Source organism: Thalia democratica, chromosome 5 (genome assembly GCF_965202585.1).
Source record: "Thalia democratica chromosome 5, ktThaDemo2.hap1.1, whole genome shotgun sequence".
NCBI classification, from domain to species: Eukaryota; Metazoa; Chordata; class Thaliacea; order Salpida; family Salpidae; genus Thalia; species Thalia democratica.
The window spans coordinates 54,776,895-54,804,885 of NC_139169.1; the positions used below are offsets into that span (position 1 = coordinate 54,776,895).

Sequence of the window (27,991 nt, forward strand, 5' to 3'; positions counted from 1 at the left end):
AAAGACTATAGTCTCAATTATTATTTTAACAGATTTTTAAATTGTTTTATACATATTTCTACTGACAAATAAGCCAGTATGCCAATTCATTTTGGTACAAATATGCTTATTGAACGCCCGTTTGAGGTAAGATATTATTTAAGTTTATTAGTGCTTAATTTTTTATTACACAAATGAACTGTTTCAAATAAAAAGCCAATGCTAGTTGTTCGTTTTCATTAGTTTAAAATATTTTTTTTGAATTTTTTAGAACAACTTTCTAGTAAAAGGGTTGTTTTTATAATCTATATAAAACATTTAAAATGTTATTTCATTAAAAAGTTGTAAACTATAGCTAAATTCATACTATCTATTTGTTAATATGCAAATATTAATTTTTTTCACACCAACTAGAATGTTTTAAAATTCATACACTTTTATCTATCATTACATAAGTGTATATATTATTTTAACTAGGTTGGTGTGTTGGAGTACTCTTTAAAACAAAGTTCTGTCATTTGTTTTAATAGTCTTGAGCTAACAAACTTTGTTGTCCACAAACTTGTGGGAGAATTAGCTATTCAAAAAAAAAAAGTTGCAATCATACTTGCTGATACTGGTAAGAAAAAGTTGTAATTTACTATTTTTCATCACAAAAGTTATGCATTCAAATTTTACTTGTAATAACATCTACAGTGTTAAGCACACAATATAAATTCACTTTATTAGTTCAGTTGTAATAATTTTGCTGCTAGATTGCTTTTATGAATTCATACCTCAGTGAAACATTTAAGTAATTAAGCTTTGGGATATTCAAATATCTATAATCTTATTGCAGCCATGTTTGCTTTTTATAAATAAAGTAAAGACAAACTTAAATTTAAGTTGTCAGTGTTTGTAAAATTGCCAGTAACTTATAAGCTTAAAGATACTTATTACTGATAAATGTATGAAATAAAGTTATTTGTCCATAGTTTATATGGTTCATTTTGATTATATAAGTTATTAATTTGATATTACAGAAGAAGAAGTTGACAATCACAGTAGAAAATTGAGTTATAATTTAAATATCAAAGTACAAAAAATTCACAAAGGATCATCAAATACCAACAAGTCTCATGAAGAATTACATTCAGCTAATGTATGTTAAATTAGATGTCTTATCTAAAAGTTTGTGTTATCAATGATGTATTTCAGTGAAAATTAGTAAATTAGCAAAAAAGTTAACAGTTTTTTTTTATGAAATAATTATCAATCCAAAGCATGTGGTGTGCAACTCAATAACTGAAAGGACCTGTCATAAACTGGGTTGTTAGACCAAAATTTTCAAGTGTTTGTTTTTTCAATATTAAAGTTGTTTAACTGTTATCATGTTACTAGTGACTTAATAAACATAAAATTCAAATTCCATTAACTCGATTTTGAAAGTCTATTTTTAATAGTTAAAATTTTGACAAATCGAAATCTGAAAACTTAAAACATATATGGTCATCGTATAAACATTTTAATTTTAATCAGTGTTTTAAATTACCTTATCATTTTTTTGGTGATATAGAACACTTTATAATTTCATATAGATAAATTAGTTTATTTATTAATAATAAAATTTTAATCAGTGTGTATCAACTTAATGCCATTTAATTTTTTTTTTTGCATATTATGAATTTCTAATTTGTTTATAACTTTGAACTTGATTTTATTAAAGCTATAGGTGGTCCAACATTGAAAAAAAAAATTAAAAGCTCTACACTATACACTCAATTAATTTTTGAGAAGTAGTCAGTTTAGTGAAAAGTTTCAGATACAATCAAATTGAGAAGAAATGTTTAATAGTTTCCAGAAATTTATGAAACTTTACTAACTATATTTTTTCTTAACTCTTAAGCTGTCAACCAATTTCTTATCAAATACGAAAATATTTTAAACATTGTCACTTTAGTTTAGTATAAATTTGAGTGAGTTACTGCAACAAAACATTTATCCTTGATAAATAAATTAGCATAGTTTTATTATTTTGTCTATATATTTTTAATAAATAAAAATATAAAGGAAGATTAAAGTTTTAGTCAGTATTTAATGTTTTTCTAGTCCATATAACTTATTTATTGACTTACTAAGATTCAAGCGATAAAGAGTGTAGAGATAAATACTACTTAAAATCATATGTATATGAGTATAAAAATTCATATATCACAATAAAAGTTAGAGAGTAATATTTAAACTTTTCAAAACTAAATAAAGTCATCATCTCTTAACTCTTAAATTACAGCAACTTTTAATGAATTGAATTTTAACCTTATAAAACTGTTAAGAAAAAATAAAATTTTCTTAATAAATCCAAACTTATATATATTTATGCACAAGTCGTTTTGCATGATTTTTGATAGTTTCAAAACTACGTCATAATCTATTTATGCTAAATTTTTTAACTTTCATCTGTGTGTTTTGTTTTGTGCTTTATTTATTAGTATTACTTGTTTTGAAGTTGATGAGTGCATAAGCACGAAACTCGAGTCCTTCAAGTTTTACATCTTGAAATAAATCTTTTTATTAAAAAATCCCTTAAGGTGGCCTCCGTGTGAAAGATTTGATTTATCAAGTTAATTAACTTAATTCTATATATATATATATATATAGAATTAAGTTATTTAACTTAATAAATTAAATTTTTCACACTGAGCCCACCTTGAGGGCTTTGTTAATAAAAAGGTTTATTTAAAGATGCAAAACTCGAAGAACTCAAGTTTCGTGATTACTCACTCATCAGCTTCAAAACAAGTTTAAAATAAAGCACAAAACAAAATCACTAATGAAGGTAAAAAATTTTTTGCATAAATAGATTATGACGTAATTTTGAAACTATCAAAAATCGTGCAAAACGGCTTGTGCAAAAACTAATCTACCAACAGACAATAAACTAGCGAAAATTCATATAACTTCAGTGAGTAACTACATATTAGGACAGATAATTGAAAGAGATAAAGATAAAATTAAGATGCAAATTGAAATTTAGGTTATTTTAAGATGAAATTAAAACTTGTTAAACTTTAAAAGCGACTTTTTTATATGTCTACAAGACGATACAAACTCGCTTCTTTTGTTCAAACATCTTTTGTCTTTCAGTGCATATACAACGGCTGATGCTTCTTTGAGACACAGCCTACATATCGGGCTATTGCCGTCGGCTATAGGCTGTGCTCTTTTTATAACTTCCCAGAATATTTCGTAGTCAATGCCGCTGCGCTTTAAGCCACAAACATGCTTCGAAAGTTCAGTGTCATTTTCATATATGCCGCCTTTAAAAGATTTTTTATGATTGGCATACCTGAATCTAAACTGAGTCGAGCACAAGCCGACATAGAACCTCGTCTCAACGCCAGAGTTAACTGTGGCCTTGTAGACGATGTTCTCTGAACGGCAATTACCCCCTTTCAAATTATATTTACAGCTACCAGCGCAGCCGCATTGACTTTGAATTCCTGAGTTTTGATTTAAAATTTTTTGGTTGTGTGCCTTAATGATATTCTCTAAATTTGCCGTACACGAATAACTTATTCGCATATTATGTTTGTTGAAGATTTTAGTTAGCGGATTTTGTTTATTGAAGTGTTTCTTGACTAGATTTATAAATTTTCTTCCAATATTAGTTTTTACAGAATTGCTAAAAGGAGGGTTATACCAGATTACATTTCTTTTTCTTTTGTGTTTTTGATTATTAGGTTGTTGCTCAGGTTTTTCGAATTTAAGTTTGTTGTCGTATCCGCATTTTTTCATTATTTTTTCATATTCATCTTTAGTCTTTAAAAAATTTTCTTCTTTGCTTGATCGTTTATTTAGGCGTTGATTTATTATGTTAGGAATTTGTTTTATAATATTTTTAGGGGATAATTTAAATCAAAACTCAGGAATTCAAAGTCAATGCGGCTGCGCTGGTAGCTGTAAATATAATTTGAAAGGGGGTAATTGCCGTTCAGAGAACATCGTCTACAAGGCCACAGTTAACTCTGGCGTTGAGACGAGGTTCTATGTCGGCTTGTGCTCGACTCAGTTTAGATTCAGGTATGCCAATCATAAAAAATCTTTTAAAGGCGGCATATATGAAAATGACACTGAACTTTCGAAGCATGTTTGTGGCTTAAAGCGCAGCGGCATTGACTACGAAATATTCTGGGAAGTTATAAAAAGAGCACAGCCTATAGCCGACGGCAATAGCCCGATATGTAGGCTGTGTCTCAAAGAAGCATCAGCCGTTGTATATGCACTGAAAGACAAAAGATGTTTGAACAAAAGAAACGAGTTTGTATCGTCTTGTAGACATATAAAAAAGTCGCTTTTAAAGTTTAACAAGTTTTAATTTCATCTTAAAATAACCTAAATTTCAATTTGCATCTTAATTTTATCTTTATCTCTTCCAATTATCTGTCCTAATATGTAGTTACTCACTGAAGTTATATGAATTTTCGCTAGTTTATTGTCTGTTGGTAGATTAGTTTTTGCACAAGCCGTTTTGCACGATTTTTGATAGTTTCAAAATTACGTCATAATCTATTTATGCAAAAATTTTTTTACCTTCATTAGTGATTTTGTTTTGTGCTTTATTTTAAACTTGTTTTGAAGCTGATGAGTGAGTAATCACGAAACTTGAGTTCTTCGAGTTTTGCATCTTTAAATAAACCTATATATATATATATATATATATAGAAAATAAGGTTATTATTTAAACTTAATCACTTTCTACAGAGCGAAATGGAAGGGTTTTTAAATAATTTATTAGAAAAATGCAATTTTAAAAGTTCCAGAACATATTTTTCATAAAGACCAAAAAACATTGTCTTTAATCTTCAGCTGGTTAAATTTATAATAAAAAACACTTTGGTTAACAGAGGTGCAAAAGTTATACAAAAAAACGTCATATTGTTTTTTGTATAACTTTTTGCATCTCTGTTTACCAAAGTGTTTTTCATTTTAAATTGAACCAGCTGAAGATTAAAGACATTTTTTTTTGTCGTTTAAAATCACATTTTCCTACTATAAAATTAAAAAGTTGGAAATTTTTAAATGTTGCTAAGTTTAAACACAGAGAACATATTTAAAATTTCATTAAGAAAAACAAGTTTGAAATCTAAAAGTTTGTATATTCTTAATGTCAAAGAACTAGAAAAACCTATTAAAGTTATAATACTGTTATAAAAGCCATAGAGATGTTTTATTTGTTGTAATTTGAATAGTTGAAATTTTAAATTTTGTTATCAGAATTTTTTTACATTAAAAAGTTATAATCTAAGATGTTGGAATTTGAATTGCTTGTTAAGTTTTTGTAGTTTCAAATGTCAGAATTTGAAACATAGTGCTTGAAATGCAAATAGTATTTATTGAGCTTTAGTAAATTAAACATTTATGTTTATTTTATATCTTTCAACTATGTTTAAAGAAATTTTTGATTTTTTAGGTAATTGTAAGTACATCTGGGAATGCTCTTAAGATTTTCAATGCTGATCCAGTCCTAGTTAGGAAAATTAAAATTGCTGTGTTCATGGATTGTCATAAAGTTAAAAATCCTCATCACAACTACAATAAGATTTTAGAGGTAAGAAGGATACTGTTGGTATTTATTAATCTTCTGATAGATTAATCAATATATTACTAAGTTATTTTAAAATGGTATGTAAAGAACATACATATTTTATGGCTTTTACTTATTTAGACTTTACATTCTTCTAAAATGTGATTTAAAACCTAATCTTAATTTTATTATTATTTCAGCTACTAAATAACTCAAGTTCAGAAAAGCAAATTCATGGATTAACTTCCTGTTTACTTCATGAAGAAGCAAATTTAGATGAGGTGAATGCACTAATTGGAATGATGGAATCAAAGTTCAAATGCAAAGTGTCTTATTATTACTTATCTCATTTTTGTTCTTCTATTACAAAGGCTTTCATTTACGTTCTGCAGCATTTAAATTTTGACATTAACTAAATTTTCTAACATGAACTTTTTTATTTATTTTGGTTTTGTTAATAAACTATTATTGAGATAAGTATAGAATTGTTTTAATTTGATGTTTAACAAGATTCTATTGATTAAAATAAGATGATTTTCGTAGGTTTTGACTCGAACCGATTTGATAGCTAGCAGTGTTAATTGCATATCAACGCCAAAAGAATCAATTCTGGTCAGTTCAAGTGCTGAAATGCAGAAAAATTCGTTGTACACTAAAATTAAAAAAATTCTTGACAGCACTTATAAGCATTTGACTGAATGTCAAGTTAGTTGATTTCTTTATACAGTTTTTATATGACAACTATTTGCTACGTTCATAGATATGTACTATATATATTTTAAATTTTAATAGAAGTACGTCTCCTTAACTATTTAAACAAAAGCTAAGAAGTAAACCTACTAATAGGATATTATAGTTTTTTAAATATTTAACAACTGTTATTTAAACACGTATTAAAAACATTATATTTTAGTATTTTCAATCTAAATATTTTTTTTTTGTATTGTGTTATGTACAAGTTATATTATATAGTTAGTTGTATATGATTTTTTAGTAAAATCCTTTATTATTTTGAAATGTAAAAGAAAAATAGATAGATTAAGGGCATAGGGGGGGTAAACACCCTTTTTTGGTTTTTGATCTTATTTTATATAATTTTTACTAAGCTACAAGATGCATTTTACAGATTTTAAAAATTTAAAATAATTTTTGAGATATAGCCGGTCAAAGTCGGAGGCAACAATAGGATCCTTATAGGAGGCGCAAACTAAAACGGCAAATAACTAGAAATCACTAAAAATCTATCTCCTCCTACGTTTTTTGAGATAACTACCTCAAATTTTTAGAAAATATTCCTTGCAATATTTAAAAAAATCTGTCGGAACAGAATAAAAAAAATAAAAAAATAAGAATTTTATAACAAAAAAACTTAAAAAAAAACAGTTTTTTTTGTTTATTTTTTATATAAAATTTTTATTTTTTAATTTTTTTAAAATTCTTTCCGACAGAATTTTCTAAATATATCAAGGAACATGTCCTGAAAATTTGAGGTAGTAATCTCAAAAAACGTAGGAGAAGATAGATTTTTAGAGAAATAGTCTATTTTTGCCGTTTTAGTTTGCGCCTCCCATAAGGATCCTATTGTTGCCTCCGACTTTGACCGGCTATATCTAAAAAAATATTTTGAATTTTTAAAATCTGTAAAAAGCATTTTGTAGCTTGGTATAAACTATATAAAATAAGATCAACAACCAAAAAAGGGTGTTTACCCCCCCTTATGCCCTTAATTTTGTATAGTTTGTATATATGTTTTTGATTACTTTAAAATTCAACTCTCTATGTAAAGTAGGTAAAAGTTCTCTTGTACTTTTATTCGAAGTTTTTAGCAGCAAACTTTTGTTTTGAACTGGTTATATTATTTATAGATCATGTCTTCTGACTTCAGCGAAATAAAAGACTACGAAGTAGTAAATGTACCAACTAAAAACGAAATGTTAGTTGTTTCTTTTTATTGTTATGAATTAGCTTTACATTATAATTTGTTATTATATTAAGAAAACAATAACGTTTTCGTTACTTAATCAATAAATTTATTAAGATGCACATACCGTTGATTGATTTTAAATTTTTTTAATCGTTTTTGATTCAATTTTTTTTTTTAATTTAAAAACATTTTATTAAACAGTTTTAGAAATATTAATTAATTTTAGAAGAACTTTAAGTTTAGCAAAACTAAAGTAATAATAAAAGTGCAAACTTTACTTTACAGTAGATTAAGCAACATTTTTAGTTAAAACAAATAGTTATATGAAACTTAAGTAAAAAATACTTGTAGTTTTAGTTGTTTTATGTGAAACATGCAAAAAAAAAAACAGTACTCTGACCTATCAAAATTAAGTTTTAAGCTTTAAAGTAGTTTTAAACATGTATTCCAAAGCTTTTTTTTGAAAATTACCTTTAATAAAACCAACAGAAGAATGAAGGGAGAAGCTCAAAGAAGTTGTATAGATGTTAATGACCAAATTGAAATTCATTCAAAACCTCTTAAATATATAAAAGCGCTTCTTAAAGTACTTGAAGTTCTTGGACCTTGGTGTTAGTCGATTCTCAACCAGTAGCTATTGTTTACTAATTTGCTACTTAAATTTTTAATTAGCTGCAATGTTATCATGAAAAAAATATTATAATTGTTTATTTATTTTTCAATTAAATAGTGTATGTGTTTTCAAAATAGTAAAACATATTTCCATCATTTTAGTAACTTGAGTAGAATTTTATGTAGATAAAAGTATTTAAAAATATTTTTTATGTTCTAAGAATCACATAATGAGGTTTTACATTTTTAATGGTAGATAAATATTATAAAAAAAAACCAATAGACTCCACTAAAAATCTGTAATTTCAATTCAATACTTCAAATTTCTAAAAAAACGTAAACACAGTTAGATTTAAAAAGTTAACATATATTTGAGCGTACGTTTTCAATATAACAATAGGTTAGATAAAAAAACCTTTGAAGTTCATTCTTCAGTTTTCTTACAGAAAAGTTTTCGCTTCTTTTACTTTCAAAGCTTATAACAATAAGAAAACAATAAAAACATTTTTACTCGATATAACAGCGGTGTACAAACTCTCAATTCTCCTGGCAACGAAAATTCAATCGACCATTTTGACTAAGAATCGCAAACTAGTCGCTACAAATGAGCTGAAAAGCAACGCCTTCAGCCTTGGTGTCGATCATTGGGAGGGGATGCACCTAATTAGAGTATCAACTGTGCTTAGGCATATTCACAGATTGTGCTACAGGAAGTTCAGGGGCATTGATTCACCACCTGATGAAGTTTGTTTAAATCTAAAGTTTATTAGTCAATTTAGTTAGAAAATATCGTTGCTTGGGACAATGTTAAGTAAAAAAGTATTATTTTGTAGTTTTACTGTTGATATAGTTGCAATACTTATAGTATAGAACTAAAAAAAACTTATTTGATAATTTTAACAATAGCAACAAAGGAAGTTCTAAAACTGATTGACTAAAAGAATTACCTCTTCTTTATAGTTGTTATATCTATTTTTAGCATTTTCATATTTTTTCAAAAGATAACTTACTTTTTTTTACAGTTTATTTCACAAAAAGTTCATAGATTGTTGGAAATTTTTAGGGAATACCGGCCTTCTCCTAAAAATGCCAGGCTAGTTGATTTAATATTAAAACTAAGAGCTCCGAGTACTACTTATTAAGTTCATTTAAAACATTTAATAGAAAATGGACTTATTTTAAGTTATCAATAGCTGAATATATTTCTTTGTGTTTTCTCTTTAATGAAAGTACTTTTTCGAGTTTGTGAAAATTGTTTGAAATAAACTTTTAATTTGATATTTTTGAATACAAACTATTAAGTCAACAGTATGTTTAACCAAAGTTTTTTTTATGTGTACTTGGTTGCTAAAATGTTCTGATAATTGTATTCAAATAAAAATGAAAATATTTTGAAGTTAAAATGTGTTTATATGTTCTTACAGAAATTGCATGAATTTATTAAACGTTAATACAAGTTTTATACATAGTGATTTTTACTTATATATAATTTTATTTATAAAAAAAACAATTTCAATAAAAAATACAAGTTTTCGATTCAATGCTGTAGTATTTATTTAATTTTTTAAAGTTTTTACGCTTAAGTTAAATAACTCTGTCATAGTATTTTTATTTGAATCAAAATCCATGATATTATTATTATCCATGATATCAATTATAATATTAAATTTTTAATAATTTTAAAGTAAGCACACACTATTATAATTTAATATTTGTAATTTTTATTTGAGATGATTTTTTTAAAGGTTAGTTCGTAATAAAACAAAAAAAAAAATTAATATTGCCTCCCTCATTATTTAAATAAATTGCAGACTAAATTTAAAGTTTTTTTTCTACAGGGTTGCCACTTTACCTGGAATCCTGGAAAAATCTGGAATTTGACAGTTTAGGCAAAAAAACCTGGAATTTTTAACAAAAGTCACTATAAAAACCTAGAATTTTAAGAATTTTCATATGTTCAGTAGTAAAATTTCGATTTGACTAAAAAGTTCTATCATATAAATAAAAATTTTTTGTCATCATCAAAATTTTTTTATCTTAAAACATATTTAAAGTAGCTTTACAGAATTTTTTAATGTTTTTATACTGTTTAACACAGTTTCTTAACTAAAACTTAACTTTAAACTAAAAATAGACCCAAAAATGTGTACTTTTTAAAAACCTGGAAGAAGTTTGGAAAACCTGGAAAAAATTTTGAAAAAACGAGTGACAACCCTGTCTCTTAAGTTTTAGACCAAGGTTTCCCAAAGTGGGTCATCTTATAAATTTAGTAGGCCGTAAGGCAAGGGGGGGGGGGGAATAAGGACATAAATAAAAACTTACACTAGATATTCTGGAGCTCATTATTATGAGCAAGAAAAAAAGAACTTGAGTAAAAATTACAGAAAGAATATTTAATACTTATTACAGATTTTTTTGTTTGATTTGTAGTGACAACCATGTTTTAAACAATTTTAATTAAAAATTTTTACTTAGTTCTAATGATTCGAAAATTGTAATATATTTTGCTCAATTAGTATAGTTTTTTTTTTCTTCAAACAATCATATAACTCATTTAGTATGTCTCTTTTTGTTATTTATGAATCTTTAACTTTTTTTTTTTACATAACGAAATACCAACACGCTAGATACCTTTTTACGTTTATTTTGGTTATTTCTACATAGCTATACAAATTAGGTCTATGGATGATTTTAAAACTAATCCAAACAAAGAAATTAGTTCAGAAGACAACCAAGTGCAAGACTACGCAAATCATTTTTGCTCAATTGTTTTTGTACATGACCAGTTAGTTGCTTATTTTTAATGTAACTATAAACATTTTTGTATAACAGTTTTTACTTAATCTATAGTTTTACCTTTGTCTATCATAACGATTTTATTTTAGATTTTATTATAATAATAAGTACGCTTGTAAGGGTTTACAAGTTTTTAGAGTAAAATTAACACCAAGTTTTTTTAGTATAATACTTAAAATCAAGATGCTTGTTAGATAATAGTTTTAAATTGTGCTCTGATTAGAAACTTGTGCGATTTTTATAAAATAACAATTTTTTAAATAATTGAAACGCATTAGTTTTTTATCTTATGAAAATATACTAATATAATTTTTCAAAACTTAATACTTATAATACTTATTGGTACATATCCTGTAGCTAAATTAAAACAAGGCTAGACAACAAGCGAAGGAACATACTGCAAACAACACAATATTTTAAATGTGCAGCTACGTAGCGATGATGCTGCAGCACCTCATCGTGGAACTGCAGGCGACTTCGCAGGGCGGCAAGGACGTGAGAGGGTTGAGGCACGTCAGGGGCTGGCACCTGGGCAGCCGAGGTGAGGATGGCAGTGAGGTGACGGCGATGGAGAAGTGCAAGCGGGAGGAGGTGTTGCACAAGTTCAGGTGCAGGTCGGCCAACATGCTAATCACGGGCGACGATTTGACCGACTGCCACTTCAGGATCAGGTGCAACCTCGTGGTCAGCTTCGACGCCCCGCTCACTTACAAGTGCGTTTTTGTTGAGTCATAGTTTTTTTGTTTATAAATATTGTTTAAAATGTAAATGAGTATAAGTTTTATATATTTATCAGTTTATGAGTAAAAGTTTAAATACGATATTACTTTTTGTAACAAAAATTCTATTTGTGTTTTTCAACAATTAAACATTTCATTTGATTGTATAAACATATCACTTTTTCCCTTTATCATCTGAGAAAAAATCTTAAAAGCTCACAATAAACGCATTTTGTTTGGTGGCTAACTAAAATAAGTTTTGATTTTTTCTTAAGTTGAATCACTCACTATAGTAAGTTATACCTGTTATTACTTTTATTATCTGTTTAGAAAATTCTAAAAATGCGTTTTTTACTTTAAAAATGTTAATACTGTTAAATTTTTTATATGTAGGTGTTTGTTGTTTGCTTCATAGTTTCAAAAGACAATATTATTAGAAAATGTTTTCAACCTGCTTGAGTTAAAGTTATTAATAAATAGGTAATATTTTCTAATACAAATAACTTTTATTACTAAATTGATAGTAGCAAATGTTTTATACAGTTGATATGATTGAAGTGACTGTTTTTATATCAATCCAAATTTTATATTATGTTTTAATCAAATACAATTTTATATGTTAAATTAAATTTCATATGATATTAAAATTTATTTTTAATTGATAATAAAACATTTTTTTTCAGATCATACATTGACGCAAAAAGTAAATTACACACTGAAATATCAGTTTTTATTGTGATAACTAACAAAATAAATTTGGAGTCTGTTAACAGCAGATTAATGAACTATAAAGCAATTGAAAAAGTTTGTTTCTATTTTATGTACATTCCATTCAAGTTATAATGATATATAATTAATTATAATGTAAAAAATATAATAGACGTTGGAAATGTTTTCATCTAAACCTTGGTTTCCCAAAGTGGACTAAAGGGGTAATATTGGCTATCAGGGGTGTTTACTACTAAGGCGGCGAAAAATTATATTGGTAATTAAATAGTAGGGGGGAAATTTTTTAACACTTAAGACTCTTATTTGTGAATTTCTACCAAGGGGATGTTTATAAAAATGAGTTTGTGAAGCCCTGACCAAAACTGATGCCTTAATGATATAAATTTAGTTTGACAGAAAAAAATTTTCATCTAAACATAAAAGTTTGTTTTTGATTCAAAAAAAATTAATGTCCGTTCCAAGATTTCAATATTTAAAACTGCTATCATTAGGAAAGATGTGCAGTTTTGTATGAATCGGTTACTAATATTAGCTAAAAGGCTAAATTTAATTCCAATATTAGCGTTTATCATCAAAAAAAAAAATGTTTAACAAAGTTAGCTCTGTATATTTTTATTTAATAATTAAATCTACTATAAATAGGTTTCCTACTTTCTTTAAGTATTTTAATTTTTTAACATCATTATGAAAACTTTAAACATTTCTTTCTTAAGTTCAATTATCAAAATTTTTAAGGTTTTACTTAAAACTGATTCGGATTTGTCTGAGAAAGTTAAGAATGAAATTGAGAGTGGGAAAGTAGATGCTGATAAACTCCACCTTGACACCTACAAGTTTAAATCAAAAACTATGGAAATTAATTGCAAAAACGCCATAAAGACTATTAACAGGTTGTTTTGAAATGTATTAGTTATAAAATTATCACATTAATATAACCTTTAAATTCCTTCTAATATGTAGTTATTAGTAAATTGTGTTTACTTAAAAATTAAAAACTAGTAATAACTTAACAAAAGTTTATATTGTTATTTTAAAGTTTTAAGAGTGTGTACTGTTCTTCAGGTACTGTGCAAAACTACCTAACGATACCTTAACACACATTGGACCAAAAAATGAAATAATTACAATTATAGAAAATAACGGAAATGTCAAATACTCCTGTAATTTGCAGTTACCTACACATTCTCAAATTAGATATCCGATTCAAGTATGTTTATCAATATTTAATAAAAAATACCTAAATTAAAAGTAAATGATTTAAATAGTTTACCATAGTTTTTGTTTTATTTTGTTTACACATAGAATTTGTAAGTTTACAAATGACAGAGTTTTAATTATAAATTTACTAAAAACTTATTTAGCAATAAATTTTATCAGGGGCCAGTATCAAACACCATTTTGAGGTCGCAAGAGACTGCCGCAGTGTTAGCATGCCAAAAGTTGTGTGAAATACAAGCTCTTGACAATTATGGCAGAAACAAAAGTAACTTTTGCTCTTAGATAACTCATACATAAAAATGAATATACTTTGAATAGGAAAAATTAAAGATTTCTTACAATAATTTTTAAACCAAAATGACTAAGTCAGTATATTATTTATCAACAAGTATAAAAGGTACTGAACTATTTTTAGTTGTTTGACTAAAGGGTCCTTTATATATTGTTAAAAGGATTAAGTTATTAAATAATCAGGGTTGCCACTTTACCTGGAATCCTGGAAAAACCTGGAATTTGACAATTTAGGCAAAAAAACTTGGAATTTTGAACAAAATTCACTAAAAAAAACTGAAAAAAACCTGGAATTTTAACAATTTTCACATGTTCAGTAGTAAAATTTTGATTTGACTCAAAAAATATATAATAAAAATTTAAAAAATTGGTAGTCATCAAAATTTTTTTTTATTAATAAACATATCTAAAGTAGGTTAACAGTATGTTTTCAATGTTTTTATACTTTTTAACATAGTTTCTTACCTTAAACTTAAATCTAAACAAAAAATAGACCCGAAAATGTGTACTTTAAAATCCTGGAAGAAACTTGAAAAAGCTGGAAAACATTTTGAAAAACTGAGTGGCAATCTTGAATAATTTCAAGTATAAATATATTGTTAAATAAACAACTAAGTTTCTAATGCAGCTGTGAAAAAAAAACCACATATTACAGTTTTAATAATAAAACCTGTGCTGTTACAAATATTATGCAATCTTAATACTTTGACACAATTAAAGTTTCAGTTTTATATATCTATTTTTAAAGAAATACATAGTTTTTATAAAGCGCTATTTTGTATAATTAAAACCAGAAATCATAACCTTATTTCAAAATACACCAAATTTTAGATTTTAGATGTGCAGCACAAACACTTTTTATATTTATATTAATATTGAATTATAAATATTTTTTTTGTTATCAAAAACTTCGTGATGAACGAATAAAATAATTTTGTAATTTTTAGATTTCTACAAAAATCGAGAAAAGGATGAATTGATGAGAGGTGAATACATTCATGGGAGTGAAAAAAACAAAGATACTTATGATCGAAAAGTTATTATTGTTAATTGTTAATCAACAAGTAATAAACTGGTAAAAAAGCTACTCAGATCAGAAAAAATACTTTTTTTTATAATTGTTAAAACATTTAGTTACATGAGACTGCATACTTTTTTTTTTAATAGAATATTTTTCTGATTCTATTGATAATGATATAATTTGAAACTTTTTCTAAAACAGCTACCTCGGATCGTGAGTAAATGTCTTCCGTGTCCCGAAAAATTCTGCTTTTTGTACGAGATTCGTATGGTGCTGAAGAATCCCATACCCAGCAAACTAAACGTAAGAAGCCGCAGGATTTCCAGACCTGAAAACACAACTCTCTGTTTTGGTTTTCTGACTTCTAAAATACTGCCAAAAGTTTGTAGAATAAATGTTTTAAACTTGTTCTAAGATTGAAATAATATAAATCAATTAAAACTCAAATTTATGTGTTTAAAACATATTTATGACCTTATAAAAAAAAATTGATACTTTTTTCTAAGTTTTATTACAACAAGGTGGCCACTAAACCTGGAGTTTTGAACAAAAATCACTATTAAACCTGGAACTATAAACAATTTTTACATCTTAAATAGTAAAGTTTCGATTTGACAAAAAAAGTATGCTATATAGATAAAAAAAATTGTCATCATCAAAAAATTTCTTAATTAAAGAACACATTTAAAATACTCTTACATTATCTTCAAAGTTGTTATACTATTTAACACAATTTTTTATCTTAAACTTAATTTTTGACTAAAAATAATCCCAAAACCGTGTACTTCAAAGTCCTGGAAGAAATTTCTCAAAAAAAGTGGCCACCCTGTTACAAAAAGTGTTTTCAAATGAACATTTATGTTACCTACGACTTTAATTAGTTTAAGCAAAGTAATTATGAAAAACGTATCAGCAATAAAAATTGACTGGTTATAATTATCAAAAAAAAAATTGTTACAGAATCATTAAAATAAATTATGAAAAAAAATCTTAATTAGCTGTAAAACATGTTTGTAGGTACAAAAGTTTCCGTATTACACTCGCAGTGGTGAAGAAGTAGCAAGCCTAATACTAGTTAAAAGTTTTATCAAGGTTTCCGAACAACATCTTAGCCTGGTATGTTTGAATTTTATTGAAGTAAAAAAGTACTTTTTTTCAGGGTTTCAAACAAAAAATCAAACCAGAGTCACTATAAAATAGCCTTGGTTTATTATAAACTTTTTTTCCAAATCAAGCTTAATTATGTTTTAAGTTATACGTATATTTTAGTGTATTTAATTTGGGATTGGGTCACTTTTGCACAAGGACACTTTTGCACGAGGGGACACTTTTGCACGCAGGGTCACTTTTGTACTAGGGGACACTTTTGCATGGCGACTTTTTTGCACGAGAGGACAACTAGGCACGGCGTCACTTTTGCACGGCGACATTGGCAGCATTTTGTACAGCGACATTTTGTCACGATGACTTTTTTGCACGAAACATCAATTTTGCATGCAGGCTGATTAAATGTTTTTTAGCTAGTACCAAATCTGTAACATGAAAAAAAACTGAAAATTAAAATTTTATAACAGACACATATCAAACATAATATCAAAGATTTAAATCCTTTAAATCATAAATTTTAAACAGTAAAAATTAATGTTAGAAACCAAAATAATTAAAAGATAAAAAAAAAGTTATTTAAAAAGAATCATACCAGTGACAAAAAATTAAACTTATTTAAAAACTAAGATAAAAAATACTAATAGTGCTAGTTTAAGTTGTTTACAAGAAACTAATTCGTTTTAAGTTTGTTTCATACTTCAACTGACTGATAAAAAAATTAATTATGCCAAGCCTCATTAAAATGATGTTAGCATGCAAGTTTTTGCTGTTTTCTCTCAGTAATTAATTAGTTCTATGTTGTTCAAAAAATTTTTGTATATTAATTCAGGGTTGCGACTTTACCTGGAAACCTGGAATTTGACAAATTAGAGGAAAAAACCTGGAATTTTGAACAAAAATCACTAAAAAAAACTGAAAAAATCTGGAATTTAAAAAATTTTCACATGTTCAGTAGTAAAATTTTGATTTGACTCAAAAAATCTATAATAAAAATTAAAAAAATTTGTTGTCATCAAAAATTTTTTTTATTAAAAAACATATCTAAAGTAGCTTATCAGTATGTTTTTATGTTTTATACTTTTTAACACAGTTTCTTACCTTAAACGTAACTCTAAACTAAAAATAGACCCGAAAATGTGTACTTTAAAAAACATAAATGAAATTTGGAAAACCTGGGAAAAATTTTGTAAAAATGAGTGGCAACCCTGATTAATTGTAGTTTCAGCTTTAACTAGTTTAAAAAAAGTATTGAGGTCAAATTCAATTTTCTGTATTCTAATGATTTAATATTAAGTTTTGTTAGTCTATCAAGGTAAGACATATAAGAACTATTTCAGCATATCTCTTGATACTTTGGATGAACATAAGTTCAAACTTACAAATGTTACTCTGTCATAGGCTTATTTTATGATCATGCAATGCTGGTGTGAGTATATCTTGATACTTTGGATGAACATAAGTTCAAACTTCTAAATGTTTCTCTCTCATTGGCTTATTTCATAATCATGCAACATTATAGTAATGAAATGATCCAAGTTTAACTCATGAAAAGTGCGCTCTTTTTATTTCTCTTTTTATTCTCACGCAATATAAAAATTTCCATAAAACTAAAAAATAAAAATTAAGTAAAATCTGAAATACCTTTACACTTTATAAATTACCTAAACTTTTTTTATTTATTTAACATGTGTTTAAAATTAAAACAACTTTAAAATATTTTTTTAAATAACTATTGAATGCTAATTTAAACATCAAGAGAATCAAAAATCAGACTCAATGTTCTTGTTTTAAAGCCTTATTGGATTAAGTTTATATTTCTGTTTAAATGTTATAAAAATTCAGTTTATCTATATTTAAAGTATTCAAAATTGTTTTGATTAAAAAAACTGTACTTATCTAGTTTATTTAAATTAAGATTATAAATATGATTAAAGTGAGTTAGTTGAATTACGTTAATATATTGTTCTAGGTAAAACTTCTAAAAAAACTTTACATTAAAATTTCATTAAAAAACTATCACACTCAGGGTTCGTGCGCGTCAGGCTAAATCAGGCTAAGTCAGGCTAAATCAGTTTTTTATTTAAAAATTTAAGAATATCAGTTTTTCTCCGTTCAAATGCTTGAAAATTTTTGATTAAAAAAAATTGATAAATCTTTTTAAGATCAAATTGAGATGTGAATTTATTTCTAAATAGAAATTTAGTTATAAAAGACAAAATCAGTTAGTATTTGTAAAAATAAATGCTTAAAACCGTTTATTGAATCTCTAAAATTTTTTTAAGAATCTTTATTATTTTGTTTGAGTAGATTATATATGTCATAGTTATGAAAATTCATTAAACAAATACAGTTTAAACATTACAGTTTAGTTCAACAACTTAGCTGTTTGTTTGAATTTTATATAGTACACGACAATGCACATCGTTTTAATATAAATCTTCTGGTTATAATGTTTTTACTTAGTGATTAATTAAATTGTTATTGTTTATTGAATGACAAAAAAAAGCTCAAAAGGTTAGGTCTGAGGACCTAGTGTATAAAAAACCTTTCGGTTATCGAGTCATACACCAGAATAGTTTAATGTCATTCCCGGGAATTGAACAATTGTGTTTAGTAATACATATTAAATTTTTTCACTAGGAATAGATTAGATATAACACTTATTTCAAAACTTATTACTGAATTTGTTATGTTAAGGGCATAGGGGGGAGGGGGTCAATCACCTTTTTCACAATTTAGTCTTATTTTATTAAGTTACTATGCTATGAGTTGCTTTTTGCAGATTTTTAAAGCTCAAAATATTTTCAAGATAAAGCTGGTTGAAGTCGGAGACTATAATAGTACTAATCAAGACCCCCCAATACCTAAAATGATTTTTAAAGGGGATTTTACTTACTTTGAAAAAATGTCAGGCTAAATTGGTCTCAGTCAGGCTAAATAAAAAAAAATTCGCGCACGAACCCTGCACACTGTATTATTCAAAATAATTTGCGTTTGAAAGCGAATTTTATTTAAATTGATGAAAATTAATTGTATTTATTTTATTTAAATTTTATTTATTAAAATAAAAATTTGTAGCGTGCAAAAGTGACGCTTTGCAAAAATTTCGCAATGCAAATGTAACGTCGTGCAATAAGTGACGCCGTGCAAAAATGACCCCTCGTGCTAAAGTGTCCCTTTGTGCTAAAGTGACCCTCGTGCTAAAGTGACCCTCGTGCAAAAGAGTTGCCGTGCACAAGTGTCCCTTCGTGCAAAAGTAACACCCATCCTTTTTTTAAATTTCAAACTAGCTTTGAATGTGTGGCAACCCTCTTTTTATACATAGATTTTTTGAGACTTTTACCTTTTTTAAAGTTTAGTCTTATACACAGAATATAACTTTTTATACCTTAATAACCGATATGTTTGCTAATTTCGTAGTTTTTATAAACTTATAAGTAAACTTTTGTAAAGTTTTTGTTATTATACTTAGTTTTACTATTTTTTTACAGATAAAACATTTTAACAAATATCTTTTAAGCGAAGTTTTAAATTTGGAAAGATGCTCTCTAACTTTCAATCCGAAACTATCTCCAATTCAGCTACAATTTGTTGCTCTAAATAAAAGTTTGTTTGTATGATTATCATATTTTTGAATTCGAAAATTATCTATGTGCGAATATTTTTTAGTTATATTTTATGCTGTTTTACTTCGTTCCAAGTATTTTTAAGTTAAAATAGTTTCATATTAAGCAAAAAAAAAATTAATTTATATTTTTGAATTCAAGCAGTAGATTTAGTTTACAATATCATACTGATTATTAACTTAGCTTTAAATACTTGTTATCATGAAAATATAAGACAAGACTAGCTTGCTAATAAATATAAATTTTATTCAAAATTTAAATATATACATTTTTGTTGGCTTTTTATATCAGAAGCACCTGACGAACCCCTGGATTTCGACTGGCAATTCATGGTGAAGTGTGAGTGCCAGCGCATGCACGGGGAGAAATTGCGCAAGGATTTCCAGTACAAGTACGACTGCCAGAAGAAGCAGCTGAAGAGAAAGTTCGTTTTTGACAGGAGAAACTTCGAGGACGCGGTTGTCACTCCGATGTACCGTCAAGACGACCTCATGGCCAGCAGGTTTCAATTTTTTTAATATTTCTCATCACGCTTAAATGTTTGTTTAAAGTTTAATTCTAATAGTAACCAAATCTCATAATTTTTGGCTTATTTTATATTTGTTTATTATTTCTACAACACCTATATATTTTAATCGATTTCTTTAACGTTTGTTTTAAATATTTTGTGTTGCACGAAAGTAAAAAAAGGTTTTACGTGGCGGAAATAAAGGAAAGTATGTCACCATTGTCTCCTTTCCCATCAACCATGTACTCAACATTCGAGGAGTATTACAGCAAGAAGTACAATATGAAAGTGTCCGACAAGGAACAGCCACTGATAGACGTTGACCACAGCTCAGTTAGGTTTGACTATTGTTTTTTATTTATTTTTATTTTTTATTACAAAATAAGTTTGATTACTAAAGACTTTTTTTTAATTTATCAATATTGATAAAATATTATGAAAAACTTAAATCTTTTAGTACACAAATAGTTTAAACTTGACGTCGTTATTACCTTAAAACATTTTTTTTAAATTAGATCATATAACAGACAAAGTTATCAATACTATTCTATCGGCCAGTTTTTCCTATAAGGTTGCAAAATCAAGTATCTGTTATTTTGGTTTTATTTTATTTTAAATTGCCTTTTTAGTTTAGAGATTAGTTTAAATGGGGCCCGCAAACCATAAATCTGCGATGCGCGAGGTACTTTTCAGCAAAAAACATTTTTAAGACAATAAAAAATTAAGTTTTAAAGTAAATCCTTATATTTAGGCCTTAAAACTTAGTATTTAACATTTACTAATGGTTTATTATTGATTCTTTTATCACACTTTTGGATAAAAATAGCATTAAAAAATGATTATACTAATAGTTTTAAATAACTACGGCCCACGGAAGTCTTTTATCGTCATATTGGACAATTTTTTTTTGATGAATTTTAAATGGCTGCTGACTTCTAGTTTAGTTGTTATCTAATTATAGTGCATATTAGCTTTTAAAGCTTTACATAAAGTTTTTCTTTCGTATTAATCAATTTCAAAATAATACTAATATAATTAACTTAAGTTTAAACTTGAATTATGTGATAGTTTTCAAACTCATCAAACGTTAACCAGTTTGAAAATATATTCAAACAAAAAGTAATAATATACAGGTTGAACTTTTTGTACCCGAGATACGCGATCAGCAAACATTCTTCTTCGGCACACGCCAACACCAAGCTTCAAGTTCTGGAAAAGAAGAAGAGCAGATTCGAGAGGCCGGAAAACCATCAGATTCTCGTTCCCGAGCTCTGCAACGTGCATCCGGTTCCGGCTTCGTTGTGGAAGAAAGCAGTTTGCCTTCCAACTATTACGCACAGGTAGTAGTGAGTTTGTAATGAATAAAAACAATTGTTGACTAGAAGTTTAAACCAAGTTTTATACATAATTGAACATAAAGGGGTATCTTCTAAAATACTTAAAGCAGTAAAAAAAAGTTTCTAAAAGAACCCCTTTTCTGTTTATATTATAATTTATAACGATTGGCTGCATTCAAACCTATATAATTTCTAAAATACTTAAAGCAGTAAATAAAAAGTTTTAAAAGAAGTTATGTAAGTTTGAATGCAGCCAATCGTTATAAATTTTATCTTCAAAACTTACACGATTTTTTTCTTAATTTCACGTCTAAATTAAAGCTTTCAACAACTACAAAATAAACACATGAAATAATGGTGTTTATTATTTTCACCTTCTTATCTCATTTAGTATAGTTCCACTTAAAAAATTAAAGAAATTTTAGAAAAGTCGAAAATTGATTATTTTTTTGGATTTGAAAAATTTCTATTTTTATCGATAGCTTAAGAATGTTTTTAGGACAATTTTAGTAAAGACTGATGCTTATATAATTCAAAAACTTATGAAGAGACTGCGTTTTTTCTCAGACTACAGCACATATAGTATTTAAACTACAAAAAAGTTTCAGAAATTTTTATTTATAGGCAAAAGGTTTACAGAAAGTTTTGAGTTTTTAAACGACTTACCGTATTTTTAGATATACATCACACCATAATCATTAAAATTAGTAAAATTAATTAAAAAACAAGTATTTCAGGTATTTTTCTGTAGTTTTCTGCAAGCCAATTTATAGCGAAAGTTATGAAGGTTTTCGAGTGGATTTTAAACTAAAAAAGGGAAAAAAACTGGTTGGATTTAAGCTTACATAACTTCAGAAATACTTAAAGTAGAAAAGAAATTAAACCAGTTTTGAAAACAAGAATATATCAATATCAATCCAAATATGTATAAAACTTGGTTTGATTTTATATTCACCAATTATTTTTTTCTAGTCAATTGCCGCGTGACCCTCTTTAGATCACTTTGCTATGTTTGGTTTATGAAATAATAAAAATGCAACACTCTTATAAAAACTTTACAGATTAACGCAGCTGTTTTTGTGTGACGAGTTTAGAAGAAAAGTCACCAAAAACTCGGGAATTTGCAATAATCAGCTGCCTTTTTGCTTCAAATGGCCGGATATAAGGTTTCAGTGGGAGGATATCGAGCATATGGAAGAAAAATCTGAGAAGTGTCAAGTAAATGATATAGATGATAATTTAGAAGAAGAAGAAGAAATAATATGTGATAAAATTCCTACTGTAAATGATCACAAGAATAGCAGCGATTGTATAAATAGTCATTTGAGCAACAAAAATAAATCTGATGTAGCGATTGAAAAAAAAAACGAAAACGAAGGTTCCTACCACGACTTGTTCTATGTGACAAACGAGTTTGATGAAAATATATACGCTTCTACCAATAGTTTCAAAGTAGCTAATCAAAATGGAGATTACTGTAAAATAAACGGAACAATGGTTTGTTTTATATATATTATATATGATAAGTTGTTGAGGTACTATTTGAAATATTTACGAAATTAATGTATTTTTAATTTACTTTAGCAGTTTTATTTCTATTTTAATTGCTTAGTAGGCTTGTAAAAGTGCCACTTGTTCAATAAAATATTTAATTGAAAATTGTATTCGTATTATTGTTTTTAGGAAATTTTCACAAATAAAATCAAATCGGCTGAAAATTGTGACGTATGCAATGAAAGTTCTCAAATCAATAGTTTTCCGTTTATTTTTCCTCAAAATCTCTATAAAGAACTTGAAGAAAAAGCTTGTGGTATTGTCAGCAACAATTTCGACAAATATGGACCTGACCCTTACACTATTCTCACGGTAGCTTTTTATGTTTTTTAAATTTGTAAAAATTGCTTAGTATTTATATTTTGTTAATGTTGTTTCGTTTATTTTTCTATGCTAACTTAACTTTTTACAGTCGTTAACCCACTCTTCGGCAACTGATAATGATAATTATCAGAGATTGGAAATGCTTGGCGACTCATTTCTCAAATACGCTGTCAGTACTTTCTTGTTTTGTGAGCATCCTAACGCTCATGAAGGTGAGATATATTTAAAGTATAAAATCATCTAATATCTTTTAAAGTAGCATATATGTTATTACATAGTGTTTTTTAATGCTTAATATTTTAAGTGACAGTGTCTGTCAAAAAAATAAGATTTTTTACATTTATTACATCTTTTAAAACTTTTAAAGTTAGTTTTATGTGTTATTTTTAAGTTTTAATAGTTTAACTTCTTTTTAGTTCTAGTTTTAAATTTTTTGATTTGTTGTAAGAAACTTCAAATTTCTTTAAATAATTTAATACATGTAAGTACCAAGGTCAACTTTTCCAACAAGTTATAATTCAAAACTAAAGCACAGACCTATGAAAACGTGTAGTATCAATCTGAGCAAAGCTAGCAATAAATTTTTGTTAAATGAATTTTTCAAGTGCGAGCAGGCGGCTTAAGATGTTTCATAAGATTATTTATTAATAAAATTTTCCTAAAAAAAATCTATCATTTTGTGAAGAAATTTACATATATAGGTATATAACCACAAGTCGGCTATTCTTAACTATACTTGCTATATGATAAGTTCTGAATCTCATTAAAAATAGTCATTTGTTAAGTAAAGAAGTTAACACATGTACATATATAACCATTTAACTCAATACTAGTTATATGATAAACTTTTCATTGAAACAGGCAGACTGTCGCGCCTACGCAGCCTTCAAGTTTCAAACAAGAAGCTGTACAACATCGGGCTGGCTGCCGGGTTGCCGCAAATCTCTTTCTCGCACCCTTTCAACCCCCTAGAGAACTGGCTGCCCTGCTGCTACATGGTGGGAAAGTTGTCATCTAGCGAGGAACACGGCATGTCGGATTACGACTCTTCCAGCAGCGATCAGTATGAAATCAGTTAGTCTGCAATCATATGTTTTTTGTATTTTGTTTACAGCTGATTTTTGTTGAATACTATTTTTTGTTTTATTGTCAATAAGGTTAAATAGAACATTTAAAAAGTTGTTTTAAATATTTTTTATACAATTTTCTAAGAAAAGTTTACAAAAATTTAAGATTGTTTATAAAATGCCTGACAGATCATTGGGACACCATGCAAGGAGGATCAAAAAAAGTTTTAAAGAAAAAGAAAGGTGAGAGTAAATAAAAAAAATCTAAAATATTTTAAATATGTTGTATAAGTGAACTAAAATCTACTTTTTAATATCTGTATTTGTTATTTTACATAGATACTTCACTTAATTTTTTTGTTTAATATCTTAAAGTATTTCTATTTGTAATATCTCAGTGCGGCGGTCGCTTGGTAACAGAAACGATCCTGAAGGTTCAGATAGCGAAGATCTTGCTCAGGAGTTCAGAACTTCAGACATCGATATGATAGACGGTATGCTGTCTAACTTTGGAATATCCGGCGATGCAACCAAAGAAGATTTACGTTAGTTTTTCTTTTATTTGATTAAAATATTTGTTTTGGTGTATTTGAAATTTTAAATTTTATGCTTTATGCTTCTCTTTTCAATAAGCTATAAATTGTCTTTTAGAAAATATCAATCGGAAATTCGAAACGAAAGTCATGAGTGATATTTTTGACGAAAGCTTCAAACGAACCTTGCAAAATTCTCATGTGTCTACTGATAAGCTTGATATTGGAAATTGGGAAGGATTTAATCAAAGTTTGTTAAAACTTGTATTAAACATGTATTAATGTATGTAGCTTTTTTTAAATACTAATCTAAAATGTTCTTTAATATACCTCTTATTGTCTTTTTATTTAGATAAATTAAATTTGATGTTTGTTTAATAAAAAAGTCTAATTTTGCATAAAATAATTAAATTATAAATAAAGTTTGTTTGTTGTTAATCGGAGCTTGTTTTAATTTTAAACCGCAATTATGAAATGTTTACATACTAATATATTCTAAAAGCTAATAAAAGAAACAATCGTAGGGTTATTTTTGTATAACTTGTATAAAAAATTAAATTTTTAAAGATAACAAAGAAAACAACGAGCCATTGCAAGTGGAGATGCACACCCAGCACTCGATCAGCGACAAGTCGGTTGCCGATCTGGTTGAGAGTCTGGTGGGCGCCTACTTGAACATGCAGCAAGGTTGCCTCGATTCCGGCAGAAACGCCCAACTTCTCCTGTGCTACCTCGATGTTCAAGTGATTTTAGTTTAAAAATTATGATGAATAACTAAGTTATTTTTCAATGTATTTGTGAGAAAGTTATGTAATTTAAAAGTGTCTTGTAAAAAAGGATCCTGGGAATAGTAGTTTATGTTCTAGAAAAACAAAATTGTTTGCATGAAGTTTTACCACTTGTAAATTTTATCAGGTTTTACCAGAAATTTATGAAAATAGCCACCTTAGAACTGCAGAAAGGTTCGGGTTTAACGTCCCTCCGGAGCCGAGTAAATTTACGGACGCCGAACTTGAAGATATTCAGCCGACCCTCGATTATCTGAAAGGCTTTGAAGAACACATTGGCTACAGTTTTAAAAACAAGTCTTACCTCGTACAGGCATTCACACATGCTTCGTATACGCACAAGTCTGGTATTGGTCAGTTAAACAAGAAAAAATATTTTATTTGAATTAAAAATAGTAATTAAGTAACAGAGCATAAGGTAATTTATAAGGTATAAAGTTTTGTTTGAAAATTTCGTAGCTTTATTTGAAAAGACAAAGTACTGACAAAATAAATTTTATAAAAACAAAAGTGGTTATTTGTTATCAAATCAAACTAATTAATACTGAAATATAAAATTTATTAGATAACTTTTAAGATTTTTTTTTCATATTTTATGGAGGCCTTTTGAAAACTTTTGCTTAATGTAATAATAACTAGGTGCTAAAAGTAAAATTTAAGATTGCCTCTAACATCAAGTTTTAATCAAAATATATTTAAACATTTTGTATACCAACAGAATGTTACCAGCGTTTGGAGTTCTTGGGAGACGCATTATTGGATTACTTGGTCACTAGCTACTTGTACAAGACTGGCAATCACACGGCCGGCCAACTCACTGATCTGAGAAGCGCTTTAGTGAACAACACGTTGTTTGCATCGCTCGCTGTCAGAAACGGATATCACCACTATTTCCAAGTAAACTATTTTACGCACTGTAAGAAGTATATAAATTTATCAACTATCACAAAATCACAACAGTCGGTGTCGGCGGAGTTGCAGCGGATTATCGACGAGTTCGTCAGCTACCAGCAGTCGATGGCCGACGAACAGGGCATGGATGCTGAACTTGCCAGGAGTTACACCACCGGAAGAACCAGCACGCTGATGGAAAGCAGCAGGAAGCCGAAGACAGTTTCTTCTTACAACGCGCAGCTGACCGAGATGAGGGAAGACGACTTGGACTTTGAAGAGAACGACGATGGCGAAGACATCGAGGTATTTGAAAATTTTCAGCAAATTTTCATTTGATAATCGTCCTATCAAACGTTGAACAATTTAGTATTGTATGTTCGCAAAAACTTATTTTTAGATTTTAGAAAACTAAAATATGTGCAAGGTGTATATTGCACCTTTTTTAAACTTTTTCATAAATAAAGTTTCATTTGATAATCTTCCAAATTTTTAAACGATGAAGTGTGAAATTGTTTACTAATTTTATAGTATATTATTTTTAGGTGCCGAAACAGCTCGGAGACATATTCGAGTCGGTGGCAGGTGCAATCTATGTAGACTCCGGTATGGATATGAAAGTTGTGTGGAGAGTGTACAGCAAGATGTGGCTGCCTTTGATCGAGAAATACAGCAAAAATGTGCCCAGGAGTCCGGTTAGACAACTTTTCGAGCTTGAACCGGAAACTGCTAGATTCAGGTTTTTTTTTGTTAAATTTTATTGATACTGTTGTATACTTACATTGATAGATTATATTTTATTCAGCAAATGGTTGTTACGCGTTTTTAAAGTATTCATCAAAAGCTTGAATACATTTTTCATCTTAAATGTGTTTTATAATTCAATAAGTTTTTAGTTTTTATTAAAATAACTAATTCAAAGTTTTTAATACTTTTTTTTCTGTTTTTAAAAGTAATGTTTTATTGTTAGTCAGTTAAATGAAGTGTAAAAAATATCACAGTAAAAGTTTTTTTTTTCACAGCAAGGGTGAGAAGCGTGTCGATGGAAAAATTAGAGTTACCTGTACTATTATAGGCAAAGGAACATTCAAAGGGGTTGGCAGGGGTTTCAAAATTGCCAAAGCTGCTGCTGCTAGAAGAGCATTAAGATATCTAGCCAGATTTGCTGCTAAGTGAAATACACATGAAATTTCGAAATTAGTATATTTTTGTATGTTAAAGCAGCTTACGATTACTGTTCTAGTATAATATGTTTTTAGTATACTTTTGTAGATCATGTTTGATTTGGATCTTGTTGCTAAAACACTAAACTAGTGTTACATTTTTTATTGCTTCAATTAGGTTCATGTTTTTTATCAATTAATTATATACAAGTTGTTTTAAGATGAAAGTTTTATAAAACTT

General features: G+C 27.6%; 1 protein-coding gene across 1 annotated transcript; it reads left to right on the plus strand.

The window, feature by feature from the left end:
* Positions 1-34: 34 nt before the first annotated feature.
* On the plus strand, positions 35-27,914 carry LOC145836635 (endoribonuclease Dicer-like). Its single transcript, XM_082944421.1, has 35 exons — positions 35-126; positions 457-598; positions 1,002-1,120; positions 5,429-5,566; positions 5,743-5,868; positions 6,086-6,247; positions 7,408-7,475; positions 7,956-8,077; positions 8,602-8,822; positions 10,706-10,863; positions 11,303-11,587; positions 12,277-12,397; positions 13,058-13,212; positions 13,385-13,529; positions 13,700-13,805; positions 14,779-14,867; positions 15,054-15,233; positions 15,870-15,968; positions 19,451-19,565; positions 19,877-20,087; positions 20,276-20,431; positions 21,227-21,433; positions 22,492-22,927; positions 23,114-23,296; positions 23,397-23,520; positions 24,170-24,382; positions 24,565-24,618; positions 24,774-24,920; positions 25,027-25,158; positions 25,476-25,651; positions 25,824-26,049; positions 26,415-26,593; positions 26,657-26,893; positions 27,133-27,326; positions 27,610-27,914. The coding sequence occupies exons 1-35, from the start codon at positions 79-81 to the stop codon at positions 27,761-27,763; spliced, it is 5,628 nt and encodes a 1,875-aa protein (XP_082800547.1). The 5' UTR covers positions 35-78; the 3' UTR covers positions 27,764-27,914.
* Positions 27,915-27,991: the final 77 nt, after the last annotated feature.